Here is a 19,974-nt window from a genome sequence, read left to right on the forward strand (position 1 = left end):
CACAGCTAGTGTCAAGTGTCTGAGGCTGAATTTGAACTCAGGTCCACCTGAATCCCAGCCATTGCTTTATCCACTGAGCCACCTAGCTGCCTCCTACATGGTCTCTCTCTCTCTCTCTCTCTCTCTCTCTCTCTCTCTCTCTCTCTCTCTCTCTCTCTCTCTCTCTCTCTCTCTCTCTCTCTCTCTCTCTCTCTCTCTCTCTCTCTCTCTCTCTCTCTCTCTCTCTCTCTCTCTCTCTCTCTCTCTCTCTCTTTTTAGTGAGGAAATTGGGGTTAAGTGACTTGCCCAGGGCTAGTAAGTGTTAAGTGTCTGAGGCAGGATTTAAACTCAGGTACTCCTGACTCCAGGGCCGTTGCTCTATCCACTGCGCCACCTAGCTGCCCCTACATAGTCTCTTTTTTGTTGTTTTTTTTTTTGGTGAGGCAATTGGGATTAAATGACTTGCCCAGGGTCATACAGCTAGTAGGTGTTAACTGTCTGAGGCCGGATTTGAACTCAGGTCCTCCTGAATCCAAGGCCAGTGCTCTATCCACTGCGCCATCTAGCTGCCCCACCTACATAGTCTTTTTTTTTTTTTAGTGAGGCAATTGGGGTTAAGTGACTTGCCCAGGGTCACACAGCTAGTTAAGTGTTAAGTGTCTGAGGCCGGATTTGAACTCAGGAACTCCTGACTCCAGGGCCGGTGCTCCATCCACTGCGCCACCTAGCTGCCCCTCATAGTCTCTTAATAAATGTTTGTTGAATCGAATTGAAGTAGTTTGCAGGCACTCTTATAAAGGTCACTAGGGTTCCATGTGGTCCCGACTAGAACCCTCTATAGCAGGTCAAGGAAGATTGAACACAAGATTCTTGGCATGGCTGGTGTTTTGGGGGTAGGTAGGAAGGAAATCTGGGCTGCTAAGGAAAGTGACGGTGCAGGTTAATGCAGACAGCCTCAGGTTGGCTTCACCAATCACGAACACCAGCCCACACTGGATGGGTTTAGGCAATAAGCGTTTATTAAGCCCTATGAACCAGGCAACGTGGTAAGCTCTGGGGATACAGATACAAGCAAAAAAGGAAGAGTCCCTTGCTTTCTAGGAGGTTCCAGTCTAACGGGGGGAACACAACACATGAAAGGGAGCTGACAAAAGTGGGGAATGGGAGAAGGGAATTCTCGGGATTGGATGAGGCTCGGGAGGTCCCGCCTCTGTCTGGGGCTGGGCGGGGCTGTCTTGGGAGGCGCGTGGGGCGGAGCGGGCCGAGGCTGAGTCCGGGGGATGCAGCTGCAGGGTCGTTTGGGCGTTGGGGTTCGGGGACCGGAGCCGGCGGATGGCGAACGTGCGGGTGGCCGTTCGCGTGCGGCCACTCAGCAAAAGGTGAGTCTGGGGCCTGACTGTGCAGCGGGGACGGCGCGGGACAACGGGCCCGGGAGGTCCGAACCTCAGGGCGCGGGGCTGCCAGCACCCTACCCGGAGGGGGGAGGTCAGGCACGGACGGGGAGGCCCGCCCTGTCCTGGGGTAGGGAGGTGTGGTCTAAGTAGGGCAGCCCAACTGAGCTGGGTCCGAGGAGGCTTAAAGGGAAACGCGGGGCACTAGGGCTCTGCCCTCCCAGGCCGGGGGGTGGGGCGCAGATGTGGTGGGACTTGTGCATGATCCGAGCGGCCAGCGCCTGCCCCGTGTCCCGGCTCCCTGCTCCGCTCCAGCTCCCAACTCCCTGCACTAGCGGGACCCTTTCTTTGTCTCTCCGGCGCTCAGCCCAATGCCTGGCACTTAGTAGGTGCTTGATGCCTACTAACCGGCCCGCTGTTGAGCAGAAGTCCCCAGAGTAGGGTGTGCCCTTTTCCTATCCTGTGATCCGACCACCTCCTTAAGCTTCCTGGAAACTTGTGTTGAAGTTAACAGGTTGTTGGGGATGTGGAAAGGGAACCCGGGGGGCGGGGGGGGGGGGACTGGATCCCGGAGGATTTAATGGCCTTTTTTGTTGTTGAGCATGCGAAGGGAGGACCATTTATCCACAGCTTGGGAGAAGGGTTGGTATCCGTAGTCATGAGAGCGGGCTTTTATATACATAGTACTTTCATGTTTGCAAAACGCTTTACAAATATATCGGGTTTAATCATTTTTATTTTTAGTAATTTCCTTAAACTTTTCCTTTATTGGTGGTCTAGATATACATGAAAGTTCTGGGAGAGGAATGTTTGTTTTCCCTTGTGCACATGTGTAACTGTATTCAAACACTGACTAGAGGCAGGTACTTGGGGAATTGGGGAGGGAACTCTTAATCAGGGAGAGAAAGTAGTTTCATCCTGTGGGGAGCAAAATTGTGAAGTCTGGGAAGTAAGCGCCCATAGGCAATTTTTCCGTCCTCCCCTAAAGAGTGGTATTATCTCCTTCCTATTTCCCCAGTTCCTTCTTTTTCGGTTTCTTTTCTCCTCTTCCCTTTCAAAACCTATTTTGAGGAAAAGATCCGAATCATATTCTTACTAAAGTGTAAGGAGAGCTAGTTTAAAGTGTTATGCTTCCTGGGATTATGCGAACTTTAATAAGGATTTAAAACAAAAGAATAAAGTTCTCAAAGGGGAGTTTCTGGCAGGCAGGCAAGGGTAAGGAGAGAGAGGGGAAGAAAGGAAGGGAAGGGAGAGAGAGGGGGAGAAGGCGAGGAGAGGAGAAAGAGAAGGGAAGATGTGGGAAGGGAGAGGGGGGAGAGACAGAGACAGAGAGACAGACAGAGACAGAGAGATTGAGAGCATACTTTGTGACTGTCCTCTGAGGTCTAGCTAGATTAGTTAAATTTGGAGATTATCTCCAAACCGCTGGCCACTACGAATCTTTATTTTTTTGGCTATAGTAACTCATGAACACTTAACCTCCTCAAGTCTAACGGCACCCTGAGCTTTATCTGTGGAGGAAATTCTTATATGGATGAAATCTCAGATCCTTGAAGATAATGCCAAATTTACATCACCTGAAGGCCAAAGGGGGGGGGATCACTGATCTTTCCAATTCCTTGGATCCTTCCCTGTTAACCTTGTTGTGGAGGAAAAACCTCCTATAAAGGCGATCAGTTTTTCTTCTTTATCAATAAAGTGTCTTAATATTTTCTGGTGTTGCTAGAATCTAGGGGCAGGGATCTTTCTGAAGCAATTGGCCCGTCTCATACTATCCATCCCTTAGCCTTAGCCCAGGGTGCAGGGATACAGGGACCCTGAAAACTACTGTGTTTTGCACAGGGAAAAACCTCAATGAAGGTCAACTCCAAGGGGGCTCCAGACTCAACCCCAGTGGAGTTCTAGGAATAGAAGGAGAAGGGTCTCAGAACGGTTCTTGAAGCAACTGAGAAATCTAGGCCTGGGATCACAGGGCCAGTGGTATTTCCTGGCCATTAGGGATAAGTCAGGAAGCTAACTGTGCCTTGAGGTTCTTTTGACAACCTACTACACAACTCTCCTGGAGAGAAGATGATTGATGAAGGGCAGCAGACAGTTGTCCTTTGGGGGCCACAGTGTCAGCAAGGCCCACCTCACTGTGGGTCACTTCTCTTAGGGCTGTTTTGTTTTTTCAGGGCAATGAGGGTTAAGTGACTTGCCCAGGGTCACACAGCTAGTAAGTGTCAAGTGTCTGAGGTCAGATTTTAACTCTGGTCCTCCTGAATCCAGGGCTAGTGCTTTATCCACTGTACCACCTAGCTGCCCCCAAGGGCTGTTTTGTTAACACAATAATAGGCCAGTGGTTTGATTAGTCTCCTTTTCCCCTCCTGGGATTCCTAAATCTTTACATTCTGTGCCCCTCTCTACTACTTTTCTTCTCCCTTTTTAATTCCTTTGGCATAGAGTTCTTGTTACTCAATTTGTAGAAACTTATTGGTTAGGCTCTGCTTAGATCAACCTTATCTGGAGAACTGTAATTAATTGGGAATTTCATGAAATTCCTGTGGTCAGATAGGGGTCTTTCAACAGGGCTGGAATTTTAGGTCTCCCGCCGAGTTTAAATCTTTATATAATACTATTTAATTTAAATTTGATATCATTTAAGGACAGGTTCCCACCTCTCTCCCCATCCCCCTACCCCCAATATAGGACAAAAATTGTTTTTAGGAGTTTGGAGGCACACAATGATTTTTTACAAATATTTTCTCCCCAATTACATGTAAAAACAATTTTTAACATTAGGGTTTTTTTAAAGTTTTGAGTTCCAAATCCTTTCCTTCTCTCCTTCTCCTCCCTCCTCCCTGAGATGGTAAGCACTCTGATATAGGTTAGACATGTGCAATCATGTAAAACATTTCCATAATAGTCATAAAATGATTTTTTGAAAAAAGTGATATTTCAAACTTTTCCTTATGCATCTCACTTGAATGTTGAAGAGTGGATCAATCTTCTGTGGCTTTGAAAGTACAATGTCGTACAAGGAAAGGTTATGATTGCAAGGCCATTTATTTTATTAAATTTTCTCTTACTATTGTTGGTGAGCACAGTTCTGGCCTAGCTTTGGTCCAAACTTGTTTTTTGTCAGACTTTCCCCAGTGAACACTAGCCTGCTCTGCATTTATGGGTCTTGCTTATCTAATCTGCCCCACTGATTTACTTTTTAATTTCTTATCCATTCCCAGAGAAATTTTGATTATTATAGTTTGACATCTGGTCGTGCCAAGTTCCTTTCCTTCCTACTTTTTTACATCTTTCCCATGATATTCTTGAACTGTTGTTGCCCATATGAATTTTGTTTTTTTGTTTAATTCCAGAAAAATATCTCCTTGCTAATTTGATAAAGCAAGTACAACGAGGCAGTACAGTGGATAGAGCACCAGGCCTGGAGTCAAGAAGACCTGTGTTCAAATGTGTCCTCAGACACTTACTAGCTGTGTGACCCTGGGCAAGTCATTTCAGCCTGTTTGCCTCAGTTTCCTCATCTGTAAAATGACAAGGAGAAGGAAGTGGCAAAACCGCTCCAGTATCTTTGCCAAGAAAACCCCATATGGGATCAGGAAGAGTCAGACACAACTGAAACAACTGAACACCGCCAAAAGATTTGTAGAGTAATCTGACCTATTTCTGATAATGAACACTGACTGAACTATGAACTATGATTTTATGAACACTGGCTTTATGAACCATGTCTTCCTTCATTTCTGTAAAATTGGCCTTGCTTTGGGAGACTTTTGGGGAGGTCCCTGGTATCTCTCAGGATAGATTCTATTCTGGACCATAGAAATCCTGGGGGACCCTGCTTTGGACTATTTCTGGATCCTAATAATTGGAGCTGCTTCCAAATTCTGTGTACAGTATGTTGTTATTTTAAGGGCAGGCCTGAAGATGTGGTTCAGTATGAGGTTTTATTCCAAAGCTACATTAAATCCATCTCAAGTGACATTGGGAGCCTGAGAGTAACCTGGATCTAGCATGTGCCTACTGGCTCTGCTTAGGTCTAGACCTGTAAGCTGGGCCAGAATGTTGAAGTAGCCAGAGTGAACAACTTTGTAAGGGTTGGAGCTTGAAATCTCCTTAAAATGGGAAGAATAATGCTCCTGCTGCCTCTACCTCATAGGATTAAAATAAAAATATTAGGTCAGTGTGAGTGATAGCCTATGCTCCCATTCTGATTAGCAGGAATAATGAATCTCATGATTTCCATTGGGATGGAACCAACAATATTTTATGGTATTTTAGCATATTATAGCTTTAGGTAGTGCAAATTTGAATAAGGCTGCACTTCATTATTTGTATAGTCTGGGACCTGGTCATGAGGACAGCTAGGTGGGGTGGTGGATAGAGGCCCTGAAGTTAAGAGGACCTGAGTTCAAATGTGACTTCAGATACTTCCTAGCTGTGTGACCCTGGGCAAGTCACTTAACCCCAAATGCCTTAAACATCCGGGCCATCTCCAGTAGCCCTGATATATTTCTTGCCATTGGACCCAGATGGTTCTTGAAGAGAGAGTGAGGTTAGTGATCTTGCACAGCCCTCCCTCACTTAAATCCAATTTACTGCAAGTCATGACATCACCTCCCCATGTCATGATCCTCTTCAAGAATGAAGGACAAACAACAACAACAACAACCTGGCTGTATGTGTGTATATATATATATATATATATATATATATATATATATATTTTTTTTTTTTGCGGGGCAATGAGGGTTAAGTGACTTGCCCAGGGTCACACAGCTAGTAAGTGTCAATCAAGTATCTGAAGCCAGACTTGAACTCAGGTCCTCCTGAATCCAGGGCCAGTGCTTTATCCACTGCGCCACCTAGCTGCCCCTGGCTGTATTTTTAAAAAATGATCGTCATCTGTCATCTGTTCATATTACCTCCTTATGAGGGTTTGGAAAGTGTGACTTTTCCAAATGTGGTTTTCTTTCACCACTGATCAATGATGGAAAGTACATCAGCTACTTTCCACCTGTGAAAGTCAAAGTTGGATATACGGAGCATTAATCTCCCCCTTTAAATCTTCCCCCCCTCACTTTTTTTTTTTTTTTTTTGTTTTGTTTTGTTTTGTTTTTGAGGGGCAATTGGGGTTAAGTGACTTGCCCAGGGTCACACAGCTAGTAAGTGTCTGAGGCCGGATTTGAACTCAGGTACTCCTGAATCCAGGGCCGGTGCTCTATCCACTGTGCCATCTAGCTGCCCCCCCCCCTCACTTTTGAGTTGGCATTCTGGAAGTTCCTCCCCAAAAGGGGAGGTCCTTCAAAAGCCGCTTCAGTAGCATGCGCAATCTCTCAAATGATTCAGCTAAAACTTCTGATATTAATCTTTACCACAAATAATTTTTACCCCCTTCCCCCCAGTACAGAGCACACAGACAAATCAGCAGTCATATACCTATCTCTTTAAGATCTATAAGATACTTTACATACATTATCCCATTTGAGCCTCATAACATTCTTTTAAGGGAGGTACAATTGTGTATGATGTCCATTTTACAGGTGAGAAAACTGGGACCCATACATGAAGGGACTTGCCCATGATCACATAACTAATAAGTGTAAAAAGTGGGATTTCAACCTGTGTTTTCTTGACTGCCAATCTATCTAGCACTCTAACCACATTACCTCTTATTTTCGTCCTGAATTAAAATCTGGCCTCGGTTCCTAGCTGGTCAAAGCTTTGATTTGATTGAATTTCCTAAACTATAAAATGGGAGCAATAATAGCACCTATCTTACTTGGTTCTTCTGAGGATTAAATGGCATAATATTTGTAAAAAGCACTTAGCACAGTGGTGGCACATAGTAGGTGCTTTTGTTGCTGTTCAGTCATTTTCAGTCGTGTCTGACTCTTGGTAAACCCGTTTGGGGTTTTCTTGGCAAAGATACTAGAATGGTTTTCCATTTCCTTCTCCAGCTCATTTTATAAATGAGGAGACTGAGGCAGATAGGGTGAGTGACTTGCCCAGGGTTGCACACCTAGTAAGTGTCTGACATCAGATTTGAAGTCAAGGTGTTCCTTTTTTTTTTTTTTCAGGTGTTCCTTGATTGCAGGCCCAGTGCTTGTACTTGTAGAATTTACTGTCTTTGTCTGGATTGATCTCTTGGAGCTTTCCTTAACCCATAATATTTCTTTTTTACAAAAAAATTTTTTTTATTTCAGTAAATGTTTACCAATTACATGTAAAAAAATTTTAACATTAATTTAAAAAATTTTTGAGTTCCAAAATCTCTCCCTCCTGTCTTCCCCCTCATTGAGAAAGTAAGCATTTTGAAATTGATTATACATGTAAAGTAATGCAAAATATATTTCCATATTAGCTGTGTAGCCAAAGAAAATGGACAAAAAAAGAACCAAGAAAAAAGAAGGTTAAAAAAAGTATGCTTCAGTCTGTATTCAGATTTCATTAGTTTTCTCTGGAGGTAGATAGCATTTTTCATCAACTCCATAATATTTTTTTTATTGTGATCCTTGTTTTCTTTTCTTGATTCATATTTCTAGCCTTGGTTGTTTTATTGGGCCTTTGTGCCAGGGCCATGCTCTGCCCCTCTGATACTTTTTTTTTTTTGGTGAGGCAATTGGGGTTAAGTGACTTGCCCAGGGTCACACAGCCAGTAAGTGTCAAGTGTCTGAGGTCAGATTTGAACTCAGGTCCTCCTGACTCCAGGGTTGGTGCTCTATCCACTGCGCCACCTAGTTGCTCCCCCCCATACTTTTTGGTTGTAGGTTAGGCTTTGTTTGGTCATCTTTCTATAGTCTGGATGCTGCAGCCCCTGCTTCTCTAGCTGAAGTACCTGGGACAAGGTCCACCCTCTGCTTCAATTCCTGCTGGCCTTGACTGGTCGCTGTCTCCTTATCCGTGTAGAGTGTTTTTTCAAGAGTTGTTTCCACCCCTTCTGTGTGGCCCTGCTAGGCCCTAGTGATTATGGTGGTTTTGAGGTCTTCTGACGGGTCTCTAGGCTACATTTTCTGCTGTGACTCCTGGAGCTGTGATATACATAACTGTCCCCAGTTATGGTGACTCATAGTTCGGTTCCCTGCTCTTTTGTGGATAGATCAGAGTCAAGATCCCACTGCTTTTATTGTGGAGCTAGCTCTGGCTTCTGTCCCTCACCCTCCACCCCTCAGCATCTTCATTCAGAGCATCCTTCAGGCGTTAGGTTTCTTTAACCAAAGTTCATCCTGGCTTCCATGACCCTTCTTCCAGTGCCTGAGGCTGTGCAGACCTGGGCTGTGTATGAAGGATTACTTGGGTTTCTCTTCAGTTTTCTAGATCAGTGCTCTGTCTCGTGCCCTTTTAGATATTTGCTGGGGTAAATGTGCGAGAAATGGGTGACCTTTCACGTCACCATCTTAACCAGAAGGCCCATTATTCACTGTTATTATGACAGATCCTGAGAGTAGGAGGGAAAATATTGTTTGAGTTAGGGAGCTAAGTGAACAGGTTCCACAAGGAGCAGGGTGAGGAGAACCCCAGAGGGAGAAGCCTTGAAGCATTGACTGACATTTGCCGAATGCAAACAATCAGTCTGAAGCCGCTTGGCAGAGGATGCTAGCTAGGTGTCCCCCACCCCCTCACAGGCTCATCTGAAGGCTGATCCAGTGTGACTTGGATGTGCTTCTAATGTGGTGGCAAAGTGGAAGGGAAGGTAGGAGACTGGTGAGTAGAAAACCTGGACCTTGTTCAGAAGCAAGAGGTAAGGAGAGAGGAAAGAGAAGAAAGATAATTAAGGTTTTGATTGGGAGAAACTGCAAGGTTGGTGGTTCTTCTGAAAGATTCGGTAAAGTCAGAAGAAGGAGATTTTGAGAGAATGATGATAAATTCAGTTTCAGACATGGCGACCTTGAGATTCAGGTCATTTCTTTTAGTATATGTGTGGTCTGGTTATTTGTTTTGTTCTGTTTTTAGTGAGGCAATTGGGGTTAAGTGACTTGCACAGGGTCACACAGCTAGTGTTATGTGTCTGAGGCTGGATTTGAACTCAGGTTCTCCTGACTCCAGAGCCGGTGCTCTATCCATTGCGCCACCTAGCTGCCCCATGGTCTGGTTATTTGGAGAGGTGGGTCTGGAACTCAGGAGAGAAGCCCTTGGCCGGGGACACGGGTTTGGGAGCATCATCTACCCAGATGGGATGTGGGAGTGAACAAAGGGGAAAACACGAAGAGACAAGAGAAGAATGCCAACGACGAGAAGTAAGTAAAGGAGATAGAGTGTTAGAGAGGGGAGAAAACCACACAGGACATGTCATGTGGCAAGGGAAGGGAGACACACATACCCACACACACACAGAGTGAGAAGGGGCAAGAAAGAGTGAGCATGTGTGTCTGTGTGTGTGCTTGAGAGAGAGAGACAGACAGGAAAAAGCACAGAGAGACAGAGATAGAAACAGACATGCACAGAGAGAGAGCGAGAGAAGAGAGAGAGAAGAGAAAGAGAGGAGAGAGAGAGAAGAAGAAAAAGGAAGAACTGGTTTGTAGAAAGATCAAGGAAGGATAAGAACTTAAAAAAAAAAAAAGGCCATTGGATTTGTAAAGAGATAGTGAGTGGCTTCCGTAGACCTAAATGGAACAGTAAGTTGGAATCCAGATTACAGGGATTTTGAAAGGAGTAGAGGCATCAAAGAGGGGAGGTATCAAGTGTGATACCTTCCTTCCCCTCATCCCCCCCAGCCAATCCCCTCAACAAGTACCTGCACCAGCAAAAATGAAGGATAAGCTAGTTTTTGGACACTCTTCCACTCATTAAACATCCCTCCCCTTCACTAGGTGTCCCAAAGAGGCCTGCTCACTTCACATTGCTTCTCAAGGCCGTGCACTACCACAGTCTGTTTTGTTGTACCTTTCCCTTCACCCTTATTCAAAATTTCCAAAGTGTTCCTTAATTTGAAATTCAAAATCAAGAGTATGTCCCTTCTTCTAGGGCCTTCTACTGAGAAAGGCTGTCTGATGGAAGAGCAATATTGTAAACAAAATCATCAAGTGTTAAAGATTCAGCCTTTCTCAGAAGTTTGCATTTGAGGTAAATTTCAGATACCAGTAGCAGGGAGGTAGAAGGTATAGAGAGGCTTTTCCAGGATGATGTCGGTCAGCCAGTGAACATTTATTAATCTCTCTCTCTCTCTCTCTCTCTCTCTCTCTCTCTCTCTCTCTCTCTCTCTCTCTGTCAGGCACTGTGCAAAGCACTGGGGCTACAAAAAAGACAGTCCCTACCTTTGAGGAGCTATGTAGGGCTGTGGCTTATTCTGCTTAGGCAGAGAATAGGGCAGACACTCGATATGGCCTCTGGAAGCCAAGTCACTTGAGCTTTCCCTTGGAGATTGGGCTGCTGTGGAATGCCCTAGGTTTTATTACTTTCTTCTGTCTCTAGACGGCTTGACTAAAGCATCAACCTAGAGTTATCTCTCTCTCTCTCTCTTTTTTTTCGGGGCAAAGGGGGTTAAGTGACTTGCCCGGGGTCACACAGCTAGTAAGTGTCAAGTGTCTGGGGTCTGATTTGAACTCAGGTCCTCCTGAATCTGAGGCTGGTGCTTTATCCACTGCACCACCTAGCTACCCCCAGCAGCCTAGAATGATCTCGAGGATCTTTTTCTTTTTCTTTCTTTTTTTTTCTTCTTCGAATTTCTTTTTTTTTTAATTTAGAATTTTCCCTAAGTTACATGTAAAAAAAATTTTTTTCCACATTGATTTTTTTTTTTTTTTAGTAAGGCAATTGGGGTTAAGTGACTTGCCCAGGGTCACACAGCTAGTAAGTGTTAAGTGTCTGAGGCCGGATTTGAACTCAGGTACTCCTGAATCCAGGGCCGGTGCTCTATCCACTGCGCCATCTAGCTGCCCCCCCACATTGATTTTTAAAAAACTTTGTGTTCCAAATTTTCTTACTCCTTCCCTCCTCAACTCTCCCTAAGAAATCAAGCCATTCAGTATAAGTCATACATGTGCAGTCATGCAAAAAATCTTCACATTAGGTTGTGAAAGAAAATAGACAAAATAACTTTGTTTTTGTTTTTGTTTTTTGTTTGTTTGTTTGTTTTTGGTGAGGCAGTTGGGGTTAAGTGACTTGCCTAGAGTCACATAGCTAGTAAGTATGTAAAGTGTCTGAGGTCGGATTTGAACTCAGGTCCTCCTGAATCCAGGGCTGGTGCTCTATCCACTGCGCCACCTAGCTGCCCCAACAAAATAACTTTAGAAAGAGAAACAAACAAATAAAATTATACTTCAATCTGTATTCAGCTACCATCAGTTCTTTCTCTGTTCAAGGATATTTTTCAATCAATTGACAAGTATTTATTAAGTAGGGCAAGCACTGTGTTAGACACAAAATGACCCATGTACTCCCAAGAAGCTTATGGGGGCTTCAATAAGAAGATATATGTGTATACATAAATATTCAGAATTTATGCATATATATAATATTCATTACAGGTGTGTATATACATATGTAGCATGCATATATACATATAGATATATAACTATCTGTGTGAATATACAGGATAAAAATAAGGAGAATATGTACAAATAAAGACAAAATAGTTCAATTCAGGGTAGTTTGGGAGGAAGGACGGCAGTAGTTGAAGGGATCAACAAAGGCTTCATATAAGAGAGTTATGTTTGAGCTATGGCTTGAGGGAAGAGAAGGGTCCCATGAGGCTGGGTAAGGAGAGAGTGCTTTCTAGACATGGGGCGCAGAGCACCTTGTACAAAGGCAAGGAGAGGGCTGATTGAGTGTCCTGTGTGAGAAACTGAGGTCACTTTGGCCACATCAGAGTACAGGAGACAAGTTTAAAGAGACTGGAAAGGTAGGTTGGGGTCAAGTTGCATAGAACTCTAGAAGCTAAACATATGATTTTATACTTGATTCTAGATGCAAAAGGAAGGCTACTGGAGTTACTAACTAATAATAATAATATAATAGCATTTAGGTAGTGCCTACCATGTGCCAGGCATCATGCTAAATGTTTTACAGATAGCTCATTTAGTACTCATGACAGCCTTGCAAGGTAGGTGCTATCATTATCTCCATTTTATAGATGAGGAAACTAAAGCAAACAAGTTAAGTGATCTGCTCAAAGTCCCACAACTAGTAAATATTGACACAACACATTTATATAGTACTTGATACATGGCATGCACTGTTCTAAGCCTTTTATCTCATTTGATCCTCACAACAACCCCAGGAGGTAGCTGCCGTCATTATTCCCATTTTAAAGTTGAGGAAACTGAGGCAAACGAAGGTTAAGTGACTTGTCCAAGGTCACCCAGCTAGTAATAACAATAGTAACATTATTATTATTATAGCTAACATTTATATAGCACTTATTATGTGGCAGGCACTGTGCTAAGCACTTTACAAATATTATCTGATTTAATTCTCAACAACCCTGGGAGGTAGGTGCCATTATTATCCTTATTTTACAGATAAGGAAACTGAGGCAAACAGAGGTTAAGTGACCCGCCCAGGGTCATGTAGCTAGGAAGTGTATAGGGCTGGGTTTGAACTCAGATCTTCCTGATGTCAAGCTCAGCTCTCTAACCACTGCACTACCTCACCACCTCTAATTTATTGAATAGGGTTGTCCACACTTAAGGAAAATTATTCCAGTAGAAGTGTGGAGGATAAACTGAAGTGGGGAGAGACTTGAGGCAGGGAGACCAATGAGGAAGCTATTGCAATAATCTAGGTAAGGAAGTGATGGGGGCTTGAAGTAAGATGGTGGGTGAGTAGAGAGGAGTGGTCAGGTATGAGAGACACTGGGAAGTTAGCAGTGGCAGAGATTGGATATGTGGAATGAAAGAAAGTGAAGCATGCAGGTTAATGCTGAGGAGGACCTGACCTTCAGGTGAGGATCAAATGAGATATGTATAAAGCACTTAGTTTGGTACCTGGCACATAGTAGGTGCTGTAGAAATGCTAGCTATAATTGCTGCTTCTGCTGCTCCTGCTATTACTACAACAATTACTACTACTACTACTTCTAGAAAATGGTAGTGTCTCTTAAAAACTTCCCCATTTTTACAGAAGGCACTACCATTTGGGGAGGAAAGATACTGAATTTGGTTTTGGACATACTGAGTTCAGAACTGCTTGTATTCCAAGGGTAGTCAGTGGGTTAACATGGTGTTCCCTGGGTGTGGACAGCAGGGTGGTAAGTATACTGCCCTCCTGTAGCCTTCCAATTTTATACAGACTAGGATTAATATCGCCTTTGCTGCTCAGCTTTATAAAGGGTAGGATGTGTCTAGTTGTAGGATTCCCAGGGGAATAGGTCTCAGGTTTATTTAGTTAGTGGATTTTTTTTTAAAGCTGCTCTCGCACATCAGACTCTGATATGAAAGCTAAATGAGTTTCAGCTTCTGATCAAGATGATGATGACCCTGTGGTCATGTGGCCATGAGGAAGTCCTCAGTGTAAGATAAATAGGGAAGGGCTTCAGGAAATTATAGGGGACTTGCAAATGTCATTACTCATAAGGAGGAAGAGTTATACTCCAAGCCTTATGTAGACAGGTTAAAATCTTCTATCTGTCAAAAGATTTCCTTTTATTCTCTCCCGTGTCTGATAGTAAGAGTTTGAAGGTGGGCACAGACAGATGCAGAGTTATATTCTGAGTTGCAGTAAAACTTCTAACTCTTCACAACCCAATTTTTCTAAAGTCTCGTCTAATAGCCTTCAGTTCCAAGTCTGGGATAATTTGCATGGAAGGAAGGAAGGAAGAAAACAAGCATTTGTTAAGTGCCTACTATGTGCTGGCACTGTGCTAGATGCTTTACAAATATTATCTCATTTGATTCTCACAACAACCCTGGGAGGTAGGTGCTATTATTTCCCCCCAATTTACAGTTGAAGAAACTGAGTAGACTGGTCATGTGACTTACCCGGAATCGTATAACCAGTTAATATTTGAGGGTAGTCTTGAACTCGGGTCTTCCTGACTTCAGGTCCAGAGGCCTATCTACTGTACCACCAGCTGCATGGCCCTTTCAGTGAAGATATTGGGCTCTCTGACACACAAAACTGTCTTTTTTAAAACACACACACACACACACACAAATGTGAGGTAGCTAGGTGGCTCAGTGGATAGAGCACCGGCTCTGGAGTCAGGAGGACCTGAGTTCAAATTTGGCCTCAAACACTTGCCACTTACTAGCTGTGTGACCCTGGGCAAGTCACTTAACCCCAATTGCCTCACCCAAAAAACCAAAACCACCACAACAACAAAAACCACACACAAATGTTCTCCCAGTAATACTTTGTATTTGATTATTTTAGACTACGAGGATGTCTGAAGACTCAAAGTTGTAGGTGGCCCCAAAGGGCCATGCAAAGACACACAGTGGGTGGTGGAAGTAGACTGTAACCCGTTTTCAAGGATGCCCCATACACAAGAAGTAGATTGTAAGGATGTTTTCTAGGAAGTGTATTTTTAGAAAAGGAAGCATGCTGCTTATATGGCAAAAGTGGGTAATAATACCTGGACATCCTGTGTGTTTTCTAGTATCCATGAAATGGAAAAAAGCACCTAAGAGAAAGGTGGGTAGATTGTCTGCTAGGGGACTGTGGGAAGATGGGGATAAGAATTGTAGAGGAAGAGATGGAATGAGTCAGTTGCGATTTTCACCAAGGGAGAGTCTATCCACTTTAGTAAGATCATGCAAGTAAGGCGTAGGTGTGTAAAATATTAGATTTTTCTCCACTTTCACTCTAGTTCCAAGTGCACATGTGGCAAAAAGAAGAATGCAGTCCTTGGATTCTCTTGTTGTTTGGTCATTTCAGTTGAGTACCATTCTTCCTGATCCCATTTGAGGCTTTTTTTTTTTTGGCAAAATACCAGAATGATTTGCTATTTCCTTCTTCCCGATGAAGAAACTGAGACAAACAAGATTACCCAACTTGCCCAGGGTCACACAGCTAGTAAGTGTCTGAGGCCAGATTTGAACTCAGGAAGACGAGTCTTCGTGACTTCAGGACCGTCTCTCTATCCAGATAGAGCCTACCACACCAGGCTCCACTTGGGCAGATAGGTGGCTGGATGGATAGAGCACCAGACCTGGAATTCAGGAAGACCTGAATTAAAATTCAGCCTTAGACTATAGCTGTGTGACCCTGGGCAAGTCACTTAACGCTTTTCCCCCAGTTTCCTCATCTGTAAAATGAGCTGGAAAAGGAAATGGCGAACTACTCCAGTGTCTTTGCCAAGAAAACCCCAAATGGGGTCGTGAAGAGTTGGACACGACTGAAAAAGAACTGAAGAACAACAAAACCCCTTTTGCAGCTAGTGTTTATGCTTGGGTCATCCAAATACAATCACTCTGAGGCATATTTTGGGAGCAGGTCTAGGACTGGTATGTTGGGACTAAACTCAGTGCTACCCCTTCGTGACTGTGCCAGCCAAGATCTTAAGGATGGATTCTGAGTATCTCGGATTTATCTCTGGTTTGAACAGACACAAGGAGATGGGGTTGGAAAGTATGTCCTCAGCTGTCCTGGTATTGAGGTAACCTTTTTGCTACCAGCAGTGACCATGGTTTTAGATAGGTGTGAATTACTGTGTTAGCCCATGGAGGAACATAGCTAGCCAATAAGGAGGCAACATGATATGATGGAAAAATAACAGGCTGTGGAGAGGACCAGGGTTTATTATCAGTGTGACTTTGGGCAAGTCACTTAACTTCTCTGGGCCTCAGTTTCCGCACCTGTAAAACGAGAGGGTTGCTAGATCCTAGTTTCTTAAACTGTGGGTCTTGACCTGATGTGCGGTTGAACAACTGAATGGGGGTGTGTGAAAAATTTGGCAATGGTAAAAGGTTCTGTATGCCTATTTTATATACCTATGGGGCTGTGTAAAAATTTCTCTGGTGAAAAGGGGTCCTGAGTGGAAAAAGTTTAAGAAGCCCTGGACTAGATGGCTCCAGAGGCCTTCTCTAGCAAACAATCCATCATCATCCTGTGTTTCTCTGCCGTTCCTTTTGTCTTGGTCTTGATGTCACCGTCTTGCACCTGGTAGTAGTCTTGAGGCATTTCATTCTTGTGGGTGGTCTGGGTGGGTCATAGCTTCTCAGAGAATGACTTGTGTCCAACTAACCTTGGAGACTTGGAGAGGAACATGCAGGGGCTTGTCCAGCTTTCCCTACTCTTGAGAAAAGTCATTAACACTTTGGCCTCACGTAATTTTGCATCTTTTTTCCAGGGAGACTGCAAATGGAGGAAGAATCATTATAGAAATTGATGACAAAGTGGCCAAAATAAAGAATTTAAAGGTAAGCTTAGGGTTTTTCCCCAGTTCTTTTTTTCTAACCATTGTAAAATTTGTATTGTTTCAGGAACTTTTGAGCTGAGGGAGTGTGTGTTCTGGGGATGTCTGGGAGGGTTGGAGTTGGACCAGTGGCTTGGTGTGTTGGGGAAGAGGGGGAAGACCTTGAGCCAACAATACAGCAAATATAAAAATGAAACAGGAAGGGCAGATGGGGATAGGGCCCTCACTGGCACGAGTTCCTCAAAATAGGCAGCTGTTTTGAAAATGTGGACTGCAGTTCCCTGAAAGATATAAATGAATATGGCCGCCTCCCCCCCCCCCCACTCCATAGGACCAGTTCCTGTGTTAATTCTTTGACCAGAATCAAGATTTCAGCTCAGTAATTGGCCTTGGTTCTTATGTCACAGTCTTGCATTCCATTCATGGGGATGATCTAATTAGAGAGCATTAGTATGGGGGACTTCAGGACCCAGAAGAGAGTTATTAGCCTGAGTCTTGGCACACCCTCCTCCCGGGCTCTGACTGAGTTTTGAGTCACAGTGGGACAAACATAAGGATACTTCCTCCACTCCCTTTGACTGGTTTCCTTTCTCCCCTTCCCCGACTTTTTTCACTTGGTTTCTTCAGGGGTGGGTGGGAGGGAGCGGATGAGAGGGTAATGTGGGGGAGGTGGGGGAGGGGAAGAGTCCCAGAAAGCACAGATGGGTAATATTTAAAATTGGTCTTGTGACTGAATGTCCTGCGTGTCTGTCTCTCTGATGGTACGCTCTATCCCTGGAGGCCAAGGAAGCTGATTGCCATTGTTACCTGCTTATGAGCCCTATGGATGCATGAGCTCTTTAGTTGAGCCTGTGATGGGATCCATTTCCTATTGGCATGGCATTCTCTGCTAAAAGATAAAATGGCCTGTGAGCTTGCCAAACTCTTGAGGGGAGCTCCCTGGGACAGAGTCACCCTTTATTCCTTGCTATGTCTTTGTTTATAGCTCAAGTTGCCTAATTACTTCAGCTGTTTTGTTCAGAGAGCTCACATTTTTGGTTCCTAAGGATGAATCTTGGCCAAGAACAGAACCTTACCCCCTTAACCACCTCCCAGGCTGGGTGCTTGCCTCAGGCCAGACAGATTCTATTCCTACAGAGTCCATTATTCATAAATAAATTATGTCTAATTACTCTTAAGTACATAGTGCCTGGTGCCAGAGACAAACTGTTTGCCTAGAGCCTCAACCTAAGTTACTTGAAGGCAGGGACTGTTTGTAATAGGATCATAGATTTAGGATTGGAAGATACCTTAGATAGAAACCATCAAATCCAACCCTCCAACAGCTAGTAAATATCTGAGGTAGGATTAAAATTCAGGTCTTCCTGATTCCAAGTCCCATGTTCTATCCTCTATACCACCTAGATGCTTAATTTTTGTCTTTGTAGATTTAATACAGTGCCCGGTATGCAGTTGGCACTTAATAAATGCTTGCTGATAAATGATTCTGCTATGAATGAAATCTTACCTCCCTAGTTCCTAATGGGAGGCTAGTTCAATCCTCCCCTCTCCTAGGAAATTGAGTCTGGACTTGGGGCAGGTTTGGGAAGTTGAATGAGTTCCTAGACTCCAGAAGCACGGACTCTAGTTTACCTTCTGGGCAGGTTGATTGGTTCTGACCCTTGCCTCTAATCTCAGCTTCTGATTTTCTTGGATTGGAAGAATCCCTCTTGGAACCTTCAAAAGAGCATGATGAGATTGTTACATAGTGGGAAGTCCCCATTGGCACGAGGGGACAGATAAGCAGTTGCACTTGACAAATGGTGTGGGAGGGAGTCACTTCTGTTGGCATATATCATAAACACGGCCAAGGCCATTTCAGGGCAGAGCAGGCACTAGTAGCAGGAGCTGTGGTGGTGATGAGTCCCTGCTATGCCCTTGCATTGCCTCTAGGTGGACAGCCGGTCAGATGGCCCTGGAGGCTCGAGGGAAAAGGTTGTGGCATTTGGCTTTGATTACTGCTACTGGTCAGTCAACCCAGAGGACCCCCAGTACGCATCCCAGGATGTGGTGAGTATCAGCCTTCCAACTTTCCTTCTCTCATCCTCATTTCTCATCCCTTGATTATTGCTCTTTGGAAAATGCTGAGATTCTTTGTATGATAACGTACGGATAACATTTCAGCAGATGTGGCAGTAGTAGCCAGGGAAGGGCTCACAGAGTGACCCATGAGAAGATGAAAAGAGGATCCTTGGCCTAGGAGAGAAGCAAGATTTAGGAACTTGGCTGCTATTCATTTAGTCCTCTGACTGTGGCAAAATCCATATGAATACAAGTTAGAGTAGGTGGGCATTTAGTATATGTTGTTTTCCCTACATAGAATGTAGGCTTCTTGAAGGCAAGAACTGTTTCATTTTTATTCTTGAATCTCTAGTTCCTAGAACAGTGCTGAGCACATAGTAGGTGCTTAATAAGTGAGTGTTGATTGACTTGCCAAGCAATGGTTTGGGTCAACTTGCTTCATGCTTGGCCTCGGGTTGAGCATAAGACACAGGCATCTCCATCATTAGGTTCTCCTCTGGGTTCTTGGCATATGGTCCTGGGAGGAGTGTAAGAAGTGTGGTGTAAGTGTGACCTGGCAGCCTTGGGGCTCTGGTGGTGTGCTGTTGTTGACCATGTAATGTTTTGAGTTTGAAGAGGACCAGTCAAGGCTTTGGCAAAAGCAGCAATTAATTCCATATTGCTTGGGTGGACAGAATGTGCAGGCAATCTGTGCCCCATTGATGTGGTCTCTCAGGTCAGCTCCAAGAGCCTGCTGAAGGCAAGTCTGAGTGGATGGGCTCATTGTGATATGTAGGTCATTAAGTACTCTAATGTGTGGGTGCCCTGTTATTCTCTGTGCTCAGAGTAGTGGATAGCTCAGTTTGTTAGAGTAACTGGCGGATAATGCCAAAATCCAGTGGTGTGCTATAGCCAGCTTGTACTGGTTCATGAAAGCTGATTGTGAAATTTTCAGCGTGGGCATCAACACCTTAGAAATCAGCAAATGGTACAAATCATGATTTATTGTTTCATTGATTGTCTAGATTAAGAAAGTAGAGAAAATGTTACTAATAAATATTAAACTTTAAAAAGATTAAACCTTTTTAATGTAAAAAAGGTTTATTTCTTTCTTTTAAAAATAATAAATATTTTTGTTTATAGTTTCGAGTTCCAAATTTTATCCCTCCTTCCCTCCCTCCCTGAGGCAGTAAGCAATCAGGTATGGGTTATACATTTACAATTATGTATTAATATTACCATATTTGTATAAAAAACTTGAATAAAAGAAAA

General features: G+C 43.9%; 1 protein-coding gene across 1 annotated transcript in view; it reads left to right on the forward strand.

Annotated features, from left to right (window-relative positions):
• The first annotated feature begins 1,244 nt into the window (after window positions 1-1,244).
• The window catches only part of STARD9 (StAR related lipid transfer domain containing 9), a 145,443-nt gene continuing 126,713 nt past the window's right edge, over window positions 1,245-19,974 (forward strand). Inside the window, exons 1-3 of the mRNA XM_043983481.1 lie at window positions 1,245-1,358; window positions 16,597-16,666; window positions 18,595-18,711. Of these exons, the coding sequence (XP_043839416.1) occupies window positions 1,312-1,358; window positions 16,597-16,666; window positions 18,595-18,711 (234 nt within the window). The 5' untranslated portion in view covers window positions 1,245-1,311. The remainder of the gene's footprint in view (window positions 1,359-16,596; window positions 16,667-18,594; window positions 18,712-19,974) is intronic.

This window comes from Dromiciops gliroides, chromosome 2 (genome assembly GCF_019393635.1).
Source record: "Dromiciops gliroides isolate mDroGli1 chromosome 2, mDroGli1.pri, whole genome shotgun sequence".
Classification (NCBI taxonomy): domain Eukaryota; kingdom Metazoa; phylum Chordata; class Mammalia; order Microbiotheria; family Microbiotheriidae; genus Dromiciops; species Dromiciops gliroides.